The sequence below is a fragment of the Oncorhynchus mykiss genome, chromosome 28 (genome assembly GCF_013265735.2).
Source record: "Oncorhynchus mykiss isolate Arlee chromosome 28, USDA_OmykA_1.1, whole genome shotgun sequence".
In the NCBI taxonomy this organism is placed as follows: Eukaryota; Metazoa; Chordata; class Actinopteri; order Salmoniformes; family Salmonidae; genus Oncorhynchus; species Oncorhynchus mykiss.
Genome location: NC_048592.1, coordinates 15,330,067 through 15,344,396, shown reverse-complemented (window position 1 = coordinate 15,344,396; position 14,330 = coordinate 15,330,067). Strand labels below are relative to the sequence as shown.

The 14,330-nt window shown below is 40.2% G+C and overlaps 2 protein-coding genes across 2 annotated transcripts; both read left to right on the top strand.

The window, feature by feature from the left end:
• The first annotated feature begins 2,597 nt into the window (after positions 1-2,597).
• On the top strand, positions 2,598-5,112 carry LOC110508624 (forkhead box protein Q1). The gene has a single exon (XM_021589276.2). The coding sequence runs from the start codon at positions 2,838-2,840 to the stop codon at positions 3,657-3,659; it is 822 nt and encodes a 273-aa protein (XP_021444951.2). The 5' UTR covers positions 2,598-2,837; the 3' UTR covers positions 3,660-5,112.
• A 3,917-nt stretch (positions 5,113-9,029) lies between these two features.
• LOC110508623 (forkhead box protein F2-like) lies at positions 9,030-12,130 on the top strand. Its single transcript, XM_021589275.2, has 2 exons — positions 9,030-10,489; positions 11,835-12,130. The coding sequence occupies exons 1-2, from the start codon at positions 9,514-9,516 to the stop codon at positions 12,008-12,010; spliced, it is 1,152 nt and encodes a 383-aa protein (XP_021444950.1). The 5' UTR covers positions 9,030-9,513; the 3' UTR covers positions 12,011-12,130.
• Positions 12,131-14,330: the final 2,200 nt, after the last annotated feature.

Genomic DNA, 14,330 nt, shown 5'->3' with positions numbered 1-14,330 from the left:
TTGCCCATCCCTGGTCTAGCTGATGCTGTTTGGGAAAGAAAAACTTAACAACACAACAACATTGCTCTTCTATGGGGGTGCTCAAGTTGGTATAAACATGCTTTCAGCTACACCAAAACAAAGTGCATTAATGTGAGGTCATGAGAACACTTGAAAGTGTCCCTTTGCACTATGAGTCTATTTGTTTTTACTTTTTCTTTGTCACCCTGACATCCACTAGTGTGAATGTTCTTCTTCAAGACATAACAACTGAACAAGACTCACCACTAAGAATTCACAATTAGTCCCCCCCTGACCATAATACCTGCCTTGTGATTTCTTCTCTACACTAACCATAGTATGGCAATCCCACACACCTGCATAGGAAAACGGAATGTTCACTATTCATAATGGCATTCGTTATCAGTGGAGCCTTTCACAGTAACATACTGCTGACTCTACAGACAATTCCATGACTATAGTGTTTTTCTGAGACGTTGCCCATGGTTGACACCTGAGATAGCGTTCATGTGTTTGATGGAATGCTCTTATCATTCACAGACGTATAGAGAATGCAAAGACTAAAGAAACTGTGGAAAAATAATAATCATATTTCATTTGTAGAGCGCATTTCTCACGCTCAATGTACATAATGTAGAAAACTAAAACGTTTTTAAAAAATGCATCAATACTATAAAAAGTAGAATACGTTATCACAATACATCAAAACATTACCTTCTAATGAAAAATATAGACTTTTGGCAAATTAGGCAATCAAACATTTAGTTGTGTTTTATATGAGGAAATTAAGGCTTCTTCCTTTACATGCGCAGGTAGAGTGTTCCAGAGCTAAGTGACCATATGTGAGAAGGCCATGTCACCCATGCTGTGCAAGGTTGTGACTGGTATGACCAGATGGTTTGAGTCTGATTATTGTAAGGAGCGTGATTTGGTGCTTTAACAGCCTCCACTCTTCTGGGAAGGATTTCCACTAGATGTGGGAACATTGCAGCAGGTACTTCTATTCAGCTACAAGAGCATTAGTGAGGTCGGGCACTGATGTTAGGTGACTAGGCCTGGCTCGCAGTCATTGTTCCAATTCATACCAAAATTGTTCGATGGGGTTGAGGTCAGGGCTCTGTGCAGGCCAGTCAAGTTCTTCCACAACAATGTCAACAAACCATTTCTGTATGGACCTCACTTTGTACACGGGGGCATTGTCATGCTGAAACAGGAAAGGGCCTTCCCCAAACTGTTGCCACAAAGTTGGAAGCATAGAATTGTCTAGAATGTCATTGTATGCTGTAGCATGAAGATTTCCCTTCACTGGAACTAAGGGGCCTAGCCCGAACCATGAAAAACATTCCCAGACCATTATTCTTCCTCCACCAAACTTTACAGTTGGCACTATGCATTCGTGCAGGTAGTGTTCTCCTGGCGTCTGCCAAACACCGATTCATCCATCGGACTGCATGATGGTGAAGCGTGATTCAGCTCTCCAGAGAATACGTTTCCACTGCTCCTGAGTCCAATGGCGGCAAGCTTTACACCACTCCAGCCGACGCTTGGCTGTGTGCATGGTGATCTTACGCTTGTGTGTGGCTGCTCGGCCATGGTAATCCATTTCATGAAGCTCCCGACGAACAGTTATTGTGCTGACCTTGCTTCCAGGGGCAGTTTGGAACTCGGTAGCGAGTGTTGCAACCGAGGACAGATGATTTTTACGCACTACACGCTTCAGCACTCAGCGGTCCCGTTCGGTGAGCTTGTGTGGCCTACCACTTTGCGGCTGAGTCTTTGTTGCTCCTAGACATTTCCACTTCACAATAACAGCACTTACAGTTGACCGGGGCTGCTCTAGCAGGGCAGAGTTTTTACGAACTGACTTGTTGGAAAGGTGGCATCCTATGACAGTGCCACGTTGAAAGTCACTGAGCTCTTTAGTACGGGCCATTCTATTGCCAATCGTTGTCTATGGAGATTGCATGGCCGTGTGCTCGATGTTATACACCTGTTGATGTGTGGCTGAAATAGCTGAATCCTCTAATTTGAAGGGTTTCCAGATACTTTTGGCTATGTAATGTAATACATTCACTGCATAGTATCTTTATTAAAAAATAGATATATAATTTGTATCAGTGGTGGCTGCTTGTAGCAAATTCATATAATAGGGTATTATTCCAGGTATCTGCAGACATATGATCGGCCAAACTGAAACATTTGAAGAATTCATATGCTATTAAAAGATGATAAGTCAGGTATAACTCTCCATAAGGATTGCATGCGAGGCAGAACAGATGGAAATGAAACGCACGCCACCTGTTGTCTCAGGTGAAGTACTCCAGCGGTGTCTACCTCCACAGCGAGATCGAGTTACACAGGTAAGAAATGTAGCCTATTCCTACTTGTCTTGTTATACTGGGAAAGCGAGGGTGAAAGGGCTACTCAACGCAATTCCATTGTCAAACAAATATTTAAATAAAAATAGATCAAAATGACTGTTATGATTTATGATGTGTCATAAACACTGAGAGTGCATGATATTCATTTGTTCCAAAATATCCATGTAATTATCAAGCCCCGCCTCGTTGGGTTGGTCCTGAGGTGAGCCTGTTGCTATAAACAGCCCACCAGACAGACGGAAGGTGAGACGAGCTCTAGTGCTGCCAAAGGTATAAACTTCCTCGGGTACTTATAGGATATTTTGACTGAAAGCGTTCTGCGCTTTGACACCTTTACAAACAAGACGAGACTTCCTCTGAGGCCTGAGCTCTTCTGGCGACGTGCCTGTTTTTACTTGGGCATCGGATAAACTTTGGATAGAAACTCGCAGTAAAGCAGAAATTTAAACAGACAACATGAAACTTGAAGTCTTCTGTGGAAACCACCACTATGAGGTGAAATCTGTGGAGCTGTGCAGCGATGCTAAGAACAGCGTCCGCTCGCCTGTCTCTGGTGAGGAGGAGTTGGGTTCGGATGGGGACTGTCTAGCGCACAGCCCGCCACCTGTCACACCAGGTGCAGATGGCAAAGGCAAACCGTACACGCGGAGACCAAAACCTCCATACTCTTACATCGCACTGATTGCCATGGCTATCCGTGACTCAACGTCGGGGCGTCTGACTCTGGCGGAGATAAATGATTATCTGATGTTAAAGTTTCCCTTTTTCCGGGGCAGTTACACCGGTTGGAGGAATTCCGTGCGCCACAACTTGTCGCTGAACGACTGTTTTCTGAAGGTCCTCCGGGACCCGTCTAGACCATGGGGAAAGGACAACTACTGGATGCTGAATCCTCACAGCGAGTACACCTTCGCTGACGGAGTGTTCCGACGCAGGAGAAAGCGAATCAACAAAAAGACAGGCAAAGAGCAGGACGTGTCTGACCATCGTACAGACGAGGACACGCAACTCACCACAACACCCGCACCACCAGCCAGCAGTGCCAAGTTCTCCAGCTCCTTCGCTATAGACAGTATCCTCAGCAAACCGTTCAAGAGACAGGAGTGGGCAGATGTTTCTCCCACCGTTGGTGCGTTACCGTGGCCCGGTTACACTCAGATGATGCCCCACATTGTGAGAGGACCATCAGTCGCCTTACCGCATCACGCCCATTCGATGTTTCATATTGACTCATACGCTGCGCACGTCTTGGGGGCATATGGTGGTGGATTGTACTGAGATAGATCATCGAAAAGATAGTTTCGCGGCTCTGAAATTGACATAAAAGGGCTCATACATTTACCAGATAATCCCAGCAGCTGGCTACTCCAGGATCTGACGTTTACCACCCATTCAAAATAGACAGTATTCTTTCGTAATGGACTCGAGTGGTGTGGCAAATAGAATGAAAACACTGTGTTGGCATTGGTGTACTTTGACAGTAATTGTGTATGAACAAAATGCATTTTATTTCATTGCCTTATATTTGGACAAGGTCACAGAGTATAGTATTTTTTTTATATGTGGACATTTTTGTATGGATCGACGCACCCTGTGGGGAGGAGTAGGCTTTATTTCGTTGCTTTGATGTTCTATGGTAATTTCCCTTTAAAACAAGAGCATTTTTTTTGCTATACAGTGTACATACAGTTCATGGTGTATAGATTATAGGCTATTTATGTTGTTGGTTTGTTAAAAATATTGTTACTGAATTGTCGAATCACTTGACCTTCAAATCATGCTGTTTAGGGTAACTTGGGGTTAAACGCCCCTTCCTGTAATTCTCAAAGAAACCACTTCATGTCACTCATTTTTTAACACTTCCCCTGGATGCCAGTAGTCTTGCTCAACAAAAAATGTCATGTCTCACCTCAACTTTTAAGTCAGGAGTGACTCCAGTGGGGCAAAATGCCCCCAGGATAATTCAATGCAAGTCAGTGGTATCTATATTAGAATTTTCCAAATCATATCCATGTCCTCCATAAGTAACTTCATTGAGAGTTAGGAAGTGCGAAAATAAAAATAGTACATTCAAACCGCATCATATTGAGGATATTAATAGTGAGAAATGCAGTTTAAAAAAAAATATTTTCGATGTATTTGAATAAAAAAATAAGATACCTAAACTTTAGCTTTTAAGAGTCAATTACAAAAAAAATCTAAAATAAAACGTATATAATGAGTTTTAACACACTAATCATCAGGGTTGCATTTTGCAGGGATAGTGAGTTCAAAATGCCCACTTTATGGCGTTTTAATTAATTCTGCCCACTTATTTCCCTTCAAAATGTGTTTACCTAAGTATAGCCAATATGCACATATCTAAATATTACCAAAACATTGCTTTTTTTTCTGTCAGAACATGGACATTTCCCTTAAGGGGGCGTTTTCCCAAAGCAATTAGGCCCAAGGGGGTGTGGTATATGGCCAATATACCACGGTTAAGGGCTTTTTGCTATTATAAACTGGTTCCCAATGTGATTAGATTAATACAAATATTGTTTTTGTCATACCCATGATATACGGTTTGATATGCCATGGCTGTCAGCCACATTCAGGGCTCTAACCACCCAGTTTATAATCTACAATATAACATTTAGCATTTTGTGATCAAGTCGAGCAGTTTGTATACATGTTTTAATTTTGTTTAAACAGAATACATATTTTGAATAAAGAGTAACTTTTACATTGACATTGTGATGTGTTTTTATGTTGATATATATTTTGTTGCATTGAATTCATATCGCATAGAATAGATTGTGAACAAACAAGATATCTGCCCCTCAAGTTGTTTTCAAGACAAACGGCAAAATGCAAATCTATCCACACAAACACTGACAGGTGTATGGTTTAGGCCTGCAGGTGCCTGATCCCTCATTACATTCCCCAATGTTTACCCGCCTTTTGTAGCCTACTACTTATGCTACTAAATAAAAAATTGCCTTATCAACTTGGTGTAATATCCACCTAATTTCAATACACTGCATTGTCATTACTACTGAAGTGACATATTGGTCAGGCCTATTAGGCGCTTCTTATTCACGCGCTGTCACATTGAAATTGATTGGGACATGAGTAAAGCTTCGTTGGCTGAGACCTGTCAGTCAAAACGTATATGCCTATCATTGTGAGCTCTCAAACAGTGGATGTGCTGTATGAAGCACATTGATAATGTTGTAAATATCCTTACTATTCCATTTACAGTTTAGGCTAGTATCGTCTCGCCTAGACTATGTATGTATTGAATAGTCTAACCAAAACCAAAGGGGAAGAAAAAGGAAGGGAGGAAGAGGCCAGAGAATGGAAATAAAGATAGAAGGATAAAAGGTAAAGAAGGGACTGAGGTGACGAATAAGGTTGCGAAAAGGGAATGGGCCTAACACTAAATATAGTCCAATAACATTAGTTTTACGCATTCAAATGTTTCACATACGTAATTCTAGATTTAAGATAACATTGTTACCTAAAGGTCCCTTAGTAGCATACTCTCTGCAACTCTACAAATAGGCTATCAGAGGTAGGCCAATTCATATTTAGGCTTACTACTGCGTTACAATAATTGTTAATAACTATCGTTATTGGCAAAATAGCTTGGGATAATAATAATACAGCCATAATGTTGTTAATTAAAGAAATTATGTGTATCATTATTAGTGTGGCACATATCTAATTATAAATTGGTCCCTCTATTGGGGCAGAAATACGGCATTTATTTTTTCTGTGTCTGAGAAGCTCCCTGTGAGCGGATACAGACATTCAGTATTTATATTTTCTGTCTGGAGCTACAAATAACCGTCGCCTCAAGTCCAGACACATGAGCAGGGGAGAGATAATCGCAAAATAGCCTATCCAAGTGGATTTCAGTCCACATTAACAGCTGAAAAACAACTCTTTTCGATTTTACCAAGACGTTATGACAGGATCTCTCGTTCTGTGTGCAAAATGTTCAAAGCCTTCTAAGTATTCTTCTGTGGCTGAGAAAATAAAAGTCCTTTAAACCAGCTGTGCGTCCTGAACGCAGCGGGTTTATTAGTTTTTATGTTGCCGGAAATTATGAGGAGATTATGTTCTTTACCTTTGATTTTATAAGGGGAAATGATTTTATCTCGACATACTTGTTTGGTTAAGAGTTTGAGCTTGTCCCTTAATTGTTGCATTAAAGTCGTTGGGTTAAAGTACTATACTGTTATTAGACATTTAACATTTAACGGGTACGTAAAGTTCGTAAAACCACGTCTGTAAATATTTTCAATTTCGTCATTAAATCTTTGACGTTATTGTTTTTGTAATTTTACCTGTATTGCCTTATAGCAAGTAATACATTAAATGCAGTTGGGTGAAAATTGTATTTAAGTTAAACTCAAAATCTCTATATTTGTCTTCTATACATGTCTCAGTTTTCCTCGATGATTTGTATATAGTTTATCTCCTGAAGTGATTTATATTGAAATTAAACTTATCCTGATCAAGAATTGGGAGAGGATACACATGCAACCAGCTTTCGTTTGACCTTCTTTTGTTTTGCCAAACATTTTCTCCTTACAAGCATTATGCATGCTTACGCACAGCACAATGTCCCCTAGCATATGGGCACCAAGGCATGCATGGTTTCTTCTTCGACAATAACAACAGAATAACATCAGAATCATCATCATAAGCTACTATACAAATTATCCATTGGACCTATTTTTCTAAGACCTCATTTGGATCTGTGTAATTAATTAATCTCTCGAGGGATATGATCCATGGTTCGAGGAGGTAAACTGACACTCGCGCGCCGTGTGTGGTATGCTGGCAGCGCCTGATGGAAAAATCATGTTTCCACTCATGTCAAAGTACTATCCTGAACAGCCCCGAACAAATGAACACGACAACTATGGACTGTTATTTCTCCATGACCTCTGCTAGACAAAACTACAAGCTCTAAGAAGCTCTGACTGTGCAGCATAATACTGTGATCTGTAGTTCTCCGCTCTCCATGACTTTTTTTCTATCCTCAAGTACATCATAGGCTTTATACATAATAGGTTGTATATATGAATATATACAATACCAGTCAAACGTTTGGACACGCCTACTCATTCAAGGGTTCTTTGTTATTCGTACTATTTTCTACATTGTAGAAAATAGTGAAGATATCAAAACTATGTAATAAGATATGAAATCATGTAGTAACCAAAAAAAGTGTTAGATTCTTCAAAGTAGCCACCCTTTGCATTGATGACAGCTTTTTTACACTCTTGGCATTCTCTTAACCAGCTTCACATGGAATGCTTTTCCAATAATCTTAAAGAAGTTCCCACATATGCTGAGCACTTCTTGGCTGCTTTTCCTTCACTCTGCAGTCCAACTTCTCAAACCATCTCAATTGGGTTCAGGTCGGGTGATTGTGGCGATGCAGCACTTCATCACTCTCCTTCTTGGTCAAATAGCCTGGAGGTGTGTTGGATCATTGTCTGGTTAAAAAACAAATGACAGTCCCACTAAGCGCAAACCAGGTGGGATGGCGTATCACTGCAGAATGCTGTGGTAGCCATGCTGGTTAAGTGTGTCTTGAATTCTAAATTCATCACTGACAGAGTCACCTGCAAAGCACCCCCACACCATCACACCTCTCAAATTTGACGGTAGGAACCACATATCCGGAGATCATCCATTCACCTACTCTGTGTCTCACAAAGACATGGCGGTTGGAACCAAAAATCTCAAATTTGGACTCATCAGACCAAAGGACAAATTTCCACTGGTCTAATGTCCATTGCTCGTTTCTTGGCCCAAGCAAGTCTCTTCTTCTTATTGGTGTCCTTTAGTGGTTTCTTTGCAGCAATTTGACCATGAAGGCCTGATTCACGCAGTCTCCTTCGAACAGTTGATGCTGTGATGTGTCTGTTTATTGAACTCTGTAAAGCACCCCCACACCATCACACCTCTCAAATTTATCAAAGGTCCACGAAGGCCTGATTCACGCAGTCTCCTCTGAACAGTTCATGTTGAGATGTGTGAGGTGCAATCTGAAGTGCAGTTAATTGTTGATTTCTGAAGCTGGTAACTCTAATGAACTTATCCTCTGCAGCAGAGGTAACTCTGGGTCTTAATTTCCTGTGGCGGTCCTCATGAGAGCCAGTTTCATAGCGCTTGCTTGTTTTTGCGACTGCACTTGAAGAAACTTAAAGTTTTTTATATTTTCTTGATTGACTGAACTTCATGTTTTAAATTAATGATGAACTGTAATTTCTCTTTGCTTATTTTAGCTGTGTGTTACTTCATCATTTTGATGTATTCACTATTATTCTACAATATATAAAATAGTACAAATAAAGAAAAACCTTTGAATGAGTAGGTGTGACTGGTACTGTATATACCTAAAACTAGAATGCTAGTAAATAGGATATGCCTACGTTATGTTTATGTCTCATTCATGGTTAACTTGGAACCATTGCCTTCATCCTCTGGCGTGTTGCACTGTTGACTGGAATGTCTAAATGAGTTTGATAAATGGTTTAATTGCGTGTATGAGAGTTGTGAGGAGTGGGTGGGAAGAGGTCTCTGTTAGTCTTCTGAGCTTGTGCTGTGATGTGTGTGGCTCTTGCTAGAATTATGTCTGGACTGCTGGACCGGGGCCAGATCTGGGAGAGGGTGGGTCTCGAGTTCCTGGCGATTTCTTGGAGGGATTTAGCCGGGATCTAGGGGGCAGTGAGAGATTTAAGAATTGATAGGTGGTCGAGTTTTGTTTGGCCGAGTGGATATGCGCAAGAAAGTCGAGGAGCTTTATGTTTCCCCTCTTAAAGGATTATTGCCAGCGATGGCCACAGTGAGACGGAGGAGGAGCAGCCGCCACACCGATACTCAGCTGATTAGAACTGCAATAAACGCGCAGTGAATCGCCACTGGACACTAACCTCTCCAATTATCACATTTGGAAACATATTTTAGATCGTCTGAAGGAGTTATGCTTAGCAATTGACTGAAGTATTGGGTGTAGGATACTGCTCTCATTAGATTTTTCAGGTCAGTGCAAAAATAAAAAGAGCATTGGTCATCCTCTTGGTTATAGGCTACTCATACTCCTCTGTGTCCCAATTTGGGCGCAAACATGACGACTGAGAGCTCACAGCAACATCTGGACTCGTCTCATCCTCTGAGATCCAGCCCAGCAGCCGGAGTGATGCACGCCACTCAGATGAGCGCACAGCCAGTGGCGGAGAGCTCACCAAATGCGTCGAACAAAAGGAAAAAGGGCAACTCTGGCTTGAGGCGTCCTGAGAAGCCGCCCTATTCATACATCGCTCTTATTGTGATGGCTATCCAAAGCTCCCCGACAAAGAGGCTTACTCTGGCTGAAATCTATCAGTTTCTTCAGGCCCGTTTCCCTTTCTTTAGAGGGTCTTACCAGGGATGGAAAAACTCTGTGAGGCACAACCTGTCTCTAAACGAGTGCTTCATAAAACTGCCCAAGGGCCTCGGCAGACCAGGCAAGGGACACTACTGGACCATAGACCCGGGAAGCGAGTTTATGTTCGAAGAGGGGTCCTTCCGTCGCAGACCTCGCGGATTCCGTAGGAAATGCCAAGCTCTGAAACCCATGTATCGAATGATGAATGGCATCGGCTTTGGCGCGTCGATACTGCCCCAAAACTTCGATTTCCAGAACCCCTCTGCGTCCTTGGCATGTCATAATGGTTACAACTTGGACGTGATGGGGACCACGGTGCCAGGGAGCTACGACGGGCTGGCTGGAGGGCATCATGTTCCTCACATGTCGCCAAGCCCCGGGTCCACCTACATGGCTGCCTGTCAGGTGTCGTCTAATGGAGAATACTGCCCAGACAACAGTAGTAGCCCTCTGCACTCATCGCCGGCGGCGATGGCAGCAGGCACCTTGGACTGTCACTCTCCCTATACCAGTGTCCCGTCACACTGGACATCACCAGGTGTGTCTCCATACATCAAGCAGCAATCCCTGGCTTCAAACAGTCCCACATCCTCTGCCTTGCATTCGAGCATATCCCCTTACTCTCTGGAGCAAAGCTATCGCCATCACAACGGAAGAGACTCATCTGATATTTCAAGTAAGCCTGTTTACTTTACTAATAGGCAAACACAATATTTAATTGCATGGGCACACTATATGGCCAATTATAACATATGCAACCAAGTAATGAATATTATACTCTTATGTACAGTTTGCATTAAATCGTGCGTATTTATATCTACTGTTTTATTTGGAAGTAGACCTAGTCGAGATGGGCAGTTGCTGATTGCGAATCATAGGGAAGGGGGCATTGGGCCTAGTTAGGCAACACTGGCATTGTTCTGCTTGTCCATTTATGAATAAAATACAATTGTAGAACTATGACAATTTAACTAAAAACACAAATAATTAAGTAATATTCATGCAAATTCTACTTCCAAGATTAACATAATCACTCTCAAGGAAGTAAAAACAACTGTAGCCTATATTTTTATTTTCAAGGCTATTGGCCAGCTCAGCCACAGACGGACCTACAAACACCAATATATGACATGACAATAATATGTCGACACCTAATTATGTATATAATAATACACAAAAATGTACAAGCTTCCTTTAGATTTTTTTTTTGGGGGGGGACTATATGTTGTTCCATGTAGTGAAGCTGTTATTCAATGCGTTTGTATGGGCTAATAGCAGTAAGGCCAAAAACTGTAGCCTAGATTTCATTTTCAAGGCTATAGGCCTAAGTGAAAATGCGCCAAACACCAATATGTGCCATGGCAATAATATGTCAACATCTAATTATGTGTATAATACATACTAATTATGTGTATAATACACAAAAATACACAAATAATATAATACATAAAACTACATCAGTAATGTCAACAACCAAGTATGTTTTCCCTATCCGTACATATGGTTGATTCTGGGCAGTATAGATATAACTGCCTGTGACCTTTGTGCGCAATGGTCTCCATAAGAAACCACATATAAATATGAACAATAATATCACTGAATTAAATAGTTTCATTACAAATACAAATGATGTTTGTAAAATAATTCAACACTAAATAGAAAGCAAAGTATTCATGGCAAATATCAAGGACACTTTTCCAGGAAAATATTCAAAACCTTATGTTTACAAATGATCTATTATTTTAAAAGTGATGTAGCCTATATATATATATATATATATATATAAATAAATATGTGTGTTTCATGAAATCGTTTGTATTTTGCATGTATGCTCTAAATAATCTGCATGCAGTTGTTTTGGGAAAAATGTAGCCTACCATTTAAGAAAAATAATTGGCATGAATACAACGTCCAAATATTGGCGCCATGGAGTTCTTTCATTTTTTTGCATTAGAACAAGTTGGTTTTGTATTTGAAAAAGCTTTGTGTTTGACTGTCACGTCTCTTCCATCTGTTTGCAGCGGGATTGTCTCGATACTCGAACCATTCATCGCCAGTATGTGACAGGAAAGATTTTGTTTTGAACTTTAACGGAATCTCTTCATTTCACCCACCAACTGCCAGTGGATCGTACTACCACCAGCTACATCACCATCACCAGAATGTCTATCAGGACGTCAAGCCATGCGTTTTGTGAAATCAACGCGTTAAGACCACCGCCATCTTGGATGAGGATCACAACAACTACACAGCTACTATATACAAGCCATAAGCTTCCTTGTCATTTGTCCCAGATGCCAAGACCTGTAAAAATGGGAGGGGGGGGGGGGGGGGGGGGGGGGGGGTGTAGGCAGTATATAATATGTCAGTCACTCTGTCTGTGAGAACTTCCATGCCATAGCACCTTTCAGGAGAAATGAAAAAGTGCATGGAGTAAAAATTGGAGAAAAAAAATACTTACATGTAGCTTATTGCCATTGTCAAGGACGGCTCAGACAGCTATTGGATATAGTTGATCAATGACATCTCAAGTCAGCCTTCCTTCAAACTCTGTCACCATGCCATGATGCATTCAGAAGTACACTAATTGTGTCGTTTCATTCATATTGTAGACTAGTGTTTTAGTATAAGTTATCAACACGGATAAAATGCAATACAACTACTTTAAATGTGTTTAATTAAAAATACATGCACATTCACTCCGATTTATCTTTACCTATTTGCACTTAAATCTAAACCCTTGAGTTTTCGAAAGATTTCGCTGCAGCAAGTCAATAAAGAGATCTATTTTCAAACTGTTTGGGTTAATTCTTATTCAAGGGTAGGCTAAATGTTTATGCAATGCAGCATATCGCAAATCCTATAGGGATTGTATACAGCGTGGGAGATCTTTTGGGACTACAATTGCCCAAAATTGTCTTTGAGTTCTTTATGACAAATTAGGTGTTTTATTTTTTGTTTGTTATTTTTTGTTATTATAAACCTTAATATAACTGTTATTAATACACAGATAGATTGTTATTGTTACAGCCTACTATTTGAATTCAACGAATTCACTGTTGACAAATAAATGACAAACACATGAATACATCTAATGTATTATATTCAGCATTTACAAATGCAAATCATTATCAATTTTGGGTCAGAAATTACCCCGTTGGAGGTTTTAAGATTTAAATATGTTGGTGCTTTTAGGATTAATTTCCATTGGGATCGAATATATAATATGATCATACTAATATCAACATATTGTTACATATTTGTTACAGAATACATTTGACAAATAATCATAACGGAATTACATTTGAGATAACCTATTGGTTAAAATTTTGAAATGTGGATTTTCAAAATGCTAGCTACCATCCACTACAACCTTATGAACATACGTAGGCCTACTATTCAACCAATGCCTTTTCTTCTCTAAATCCTGATTTTAAAAAAAATCTGATTCTGAGGAATGACTCGTGTGTGGACATGTATGTTTAGTGTAATTATTTGTGAGATATCACTTGGCTTGACCTGGTTATACAATAATAAACGTGTACACATTTGGATGGAATTGAACATTGACATGAGGTGAGGTCAGTGGCTGGCTAGGAACTGCCTGTCTAAAAAAAATCAGATTTGCTCACAAATAAACTTTGATGAAGCAAAAATTCACCGTACAACAGATAACTTCAACAATCAGGGTGACATAAGCTATTAACCAAAATTGACAACGTCAAGAAAAATCCTCAAATGTAAATACCAAATGTAGCCATCATACACAGGCCATAGCCTCAGATGGTGGCATATTTCATATCACACTACAAAATGACACACTGATCAACATAGCTCAGCCATAGACCGAGTTACAACTGATAGCTGGCACTAAAATACCAACATATGGACACATTTCATCCAAATAATTCACAACACAAACTCCATAGCCTTTCACAATGGATTTACAATACTTCCAACAAAGTCTTCATATCAACACTCGAAATGAATGAAAATGCAGTTTGATGCACCTTAATAAATAAAATGCATCAAAATGATATTGTCTATTCTCATATTCATTCAACCGAGCCTTACCCGTAAAATGCAAAGGAAAATGCATTTAGAAAATGCATCGTTGTAGGGCCAAGAATGACAAAATGATCAAACCTGGCTTTCATTTGAACACTGACATTGTCAAAAAATGTTGTAAAACATTCCTCTAGTCTCATCTGTAATCGTCTTGTCTGCTTCGGGTTTCTGTGTCTGTCAGGCTGAGTGTGGCTCATTTGACCGGATAATTTTCTATCCCTTCCTCTGATGAAGGTCAGGTAACTCCGGTGTTGGTATCCATCTCTCAATTATACCAAGTTTTCCTTCAAAATGCAACTTGGAAAATTGTTTTAGGTACAGTATAGTATCAATTGGTCAGGTTGCTATTGCTTGCCAGCTAAATTATGTAGACACACACACATGTGCAGAGTTTACCACACAACATGATGAGGTAATACTTATGCACAAAATAGGGAATTGTCTCAATA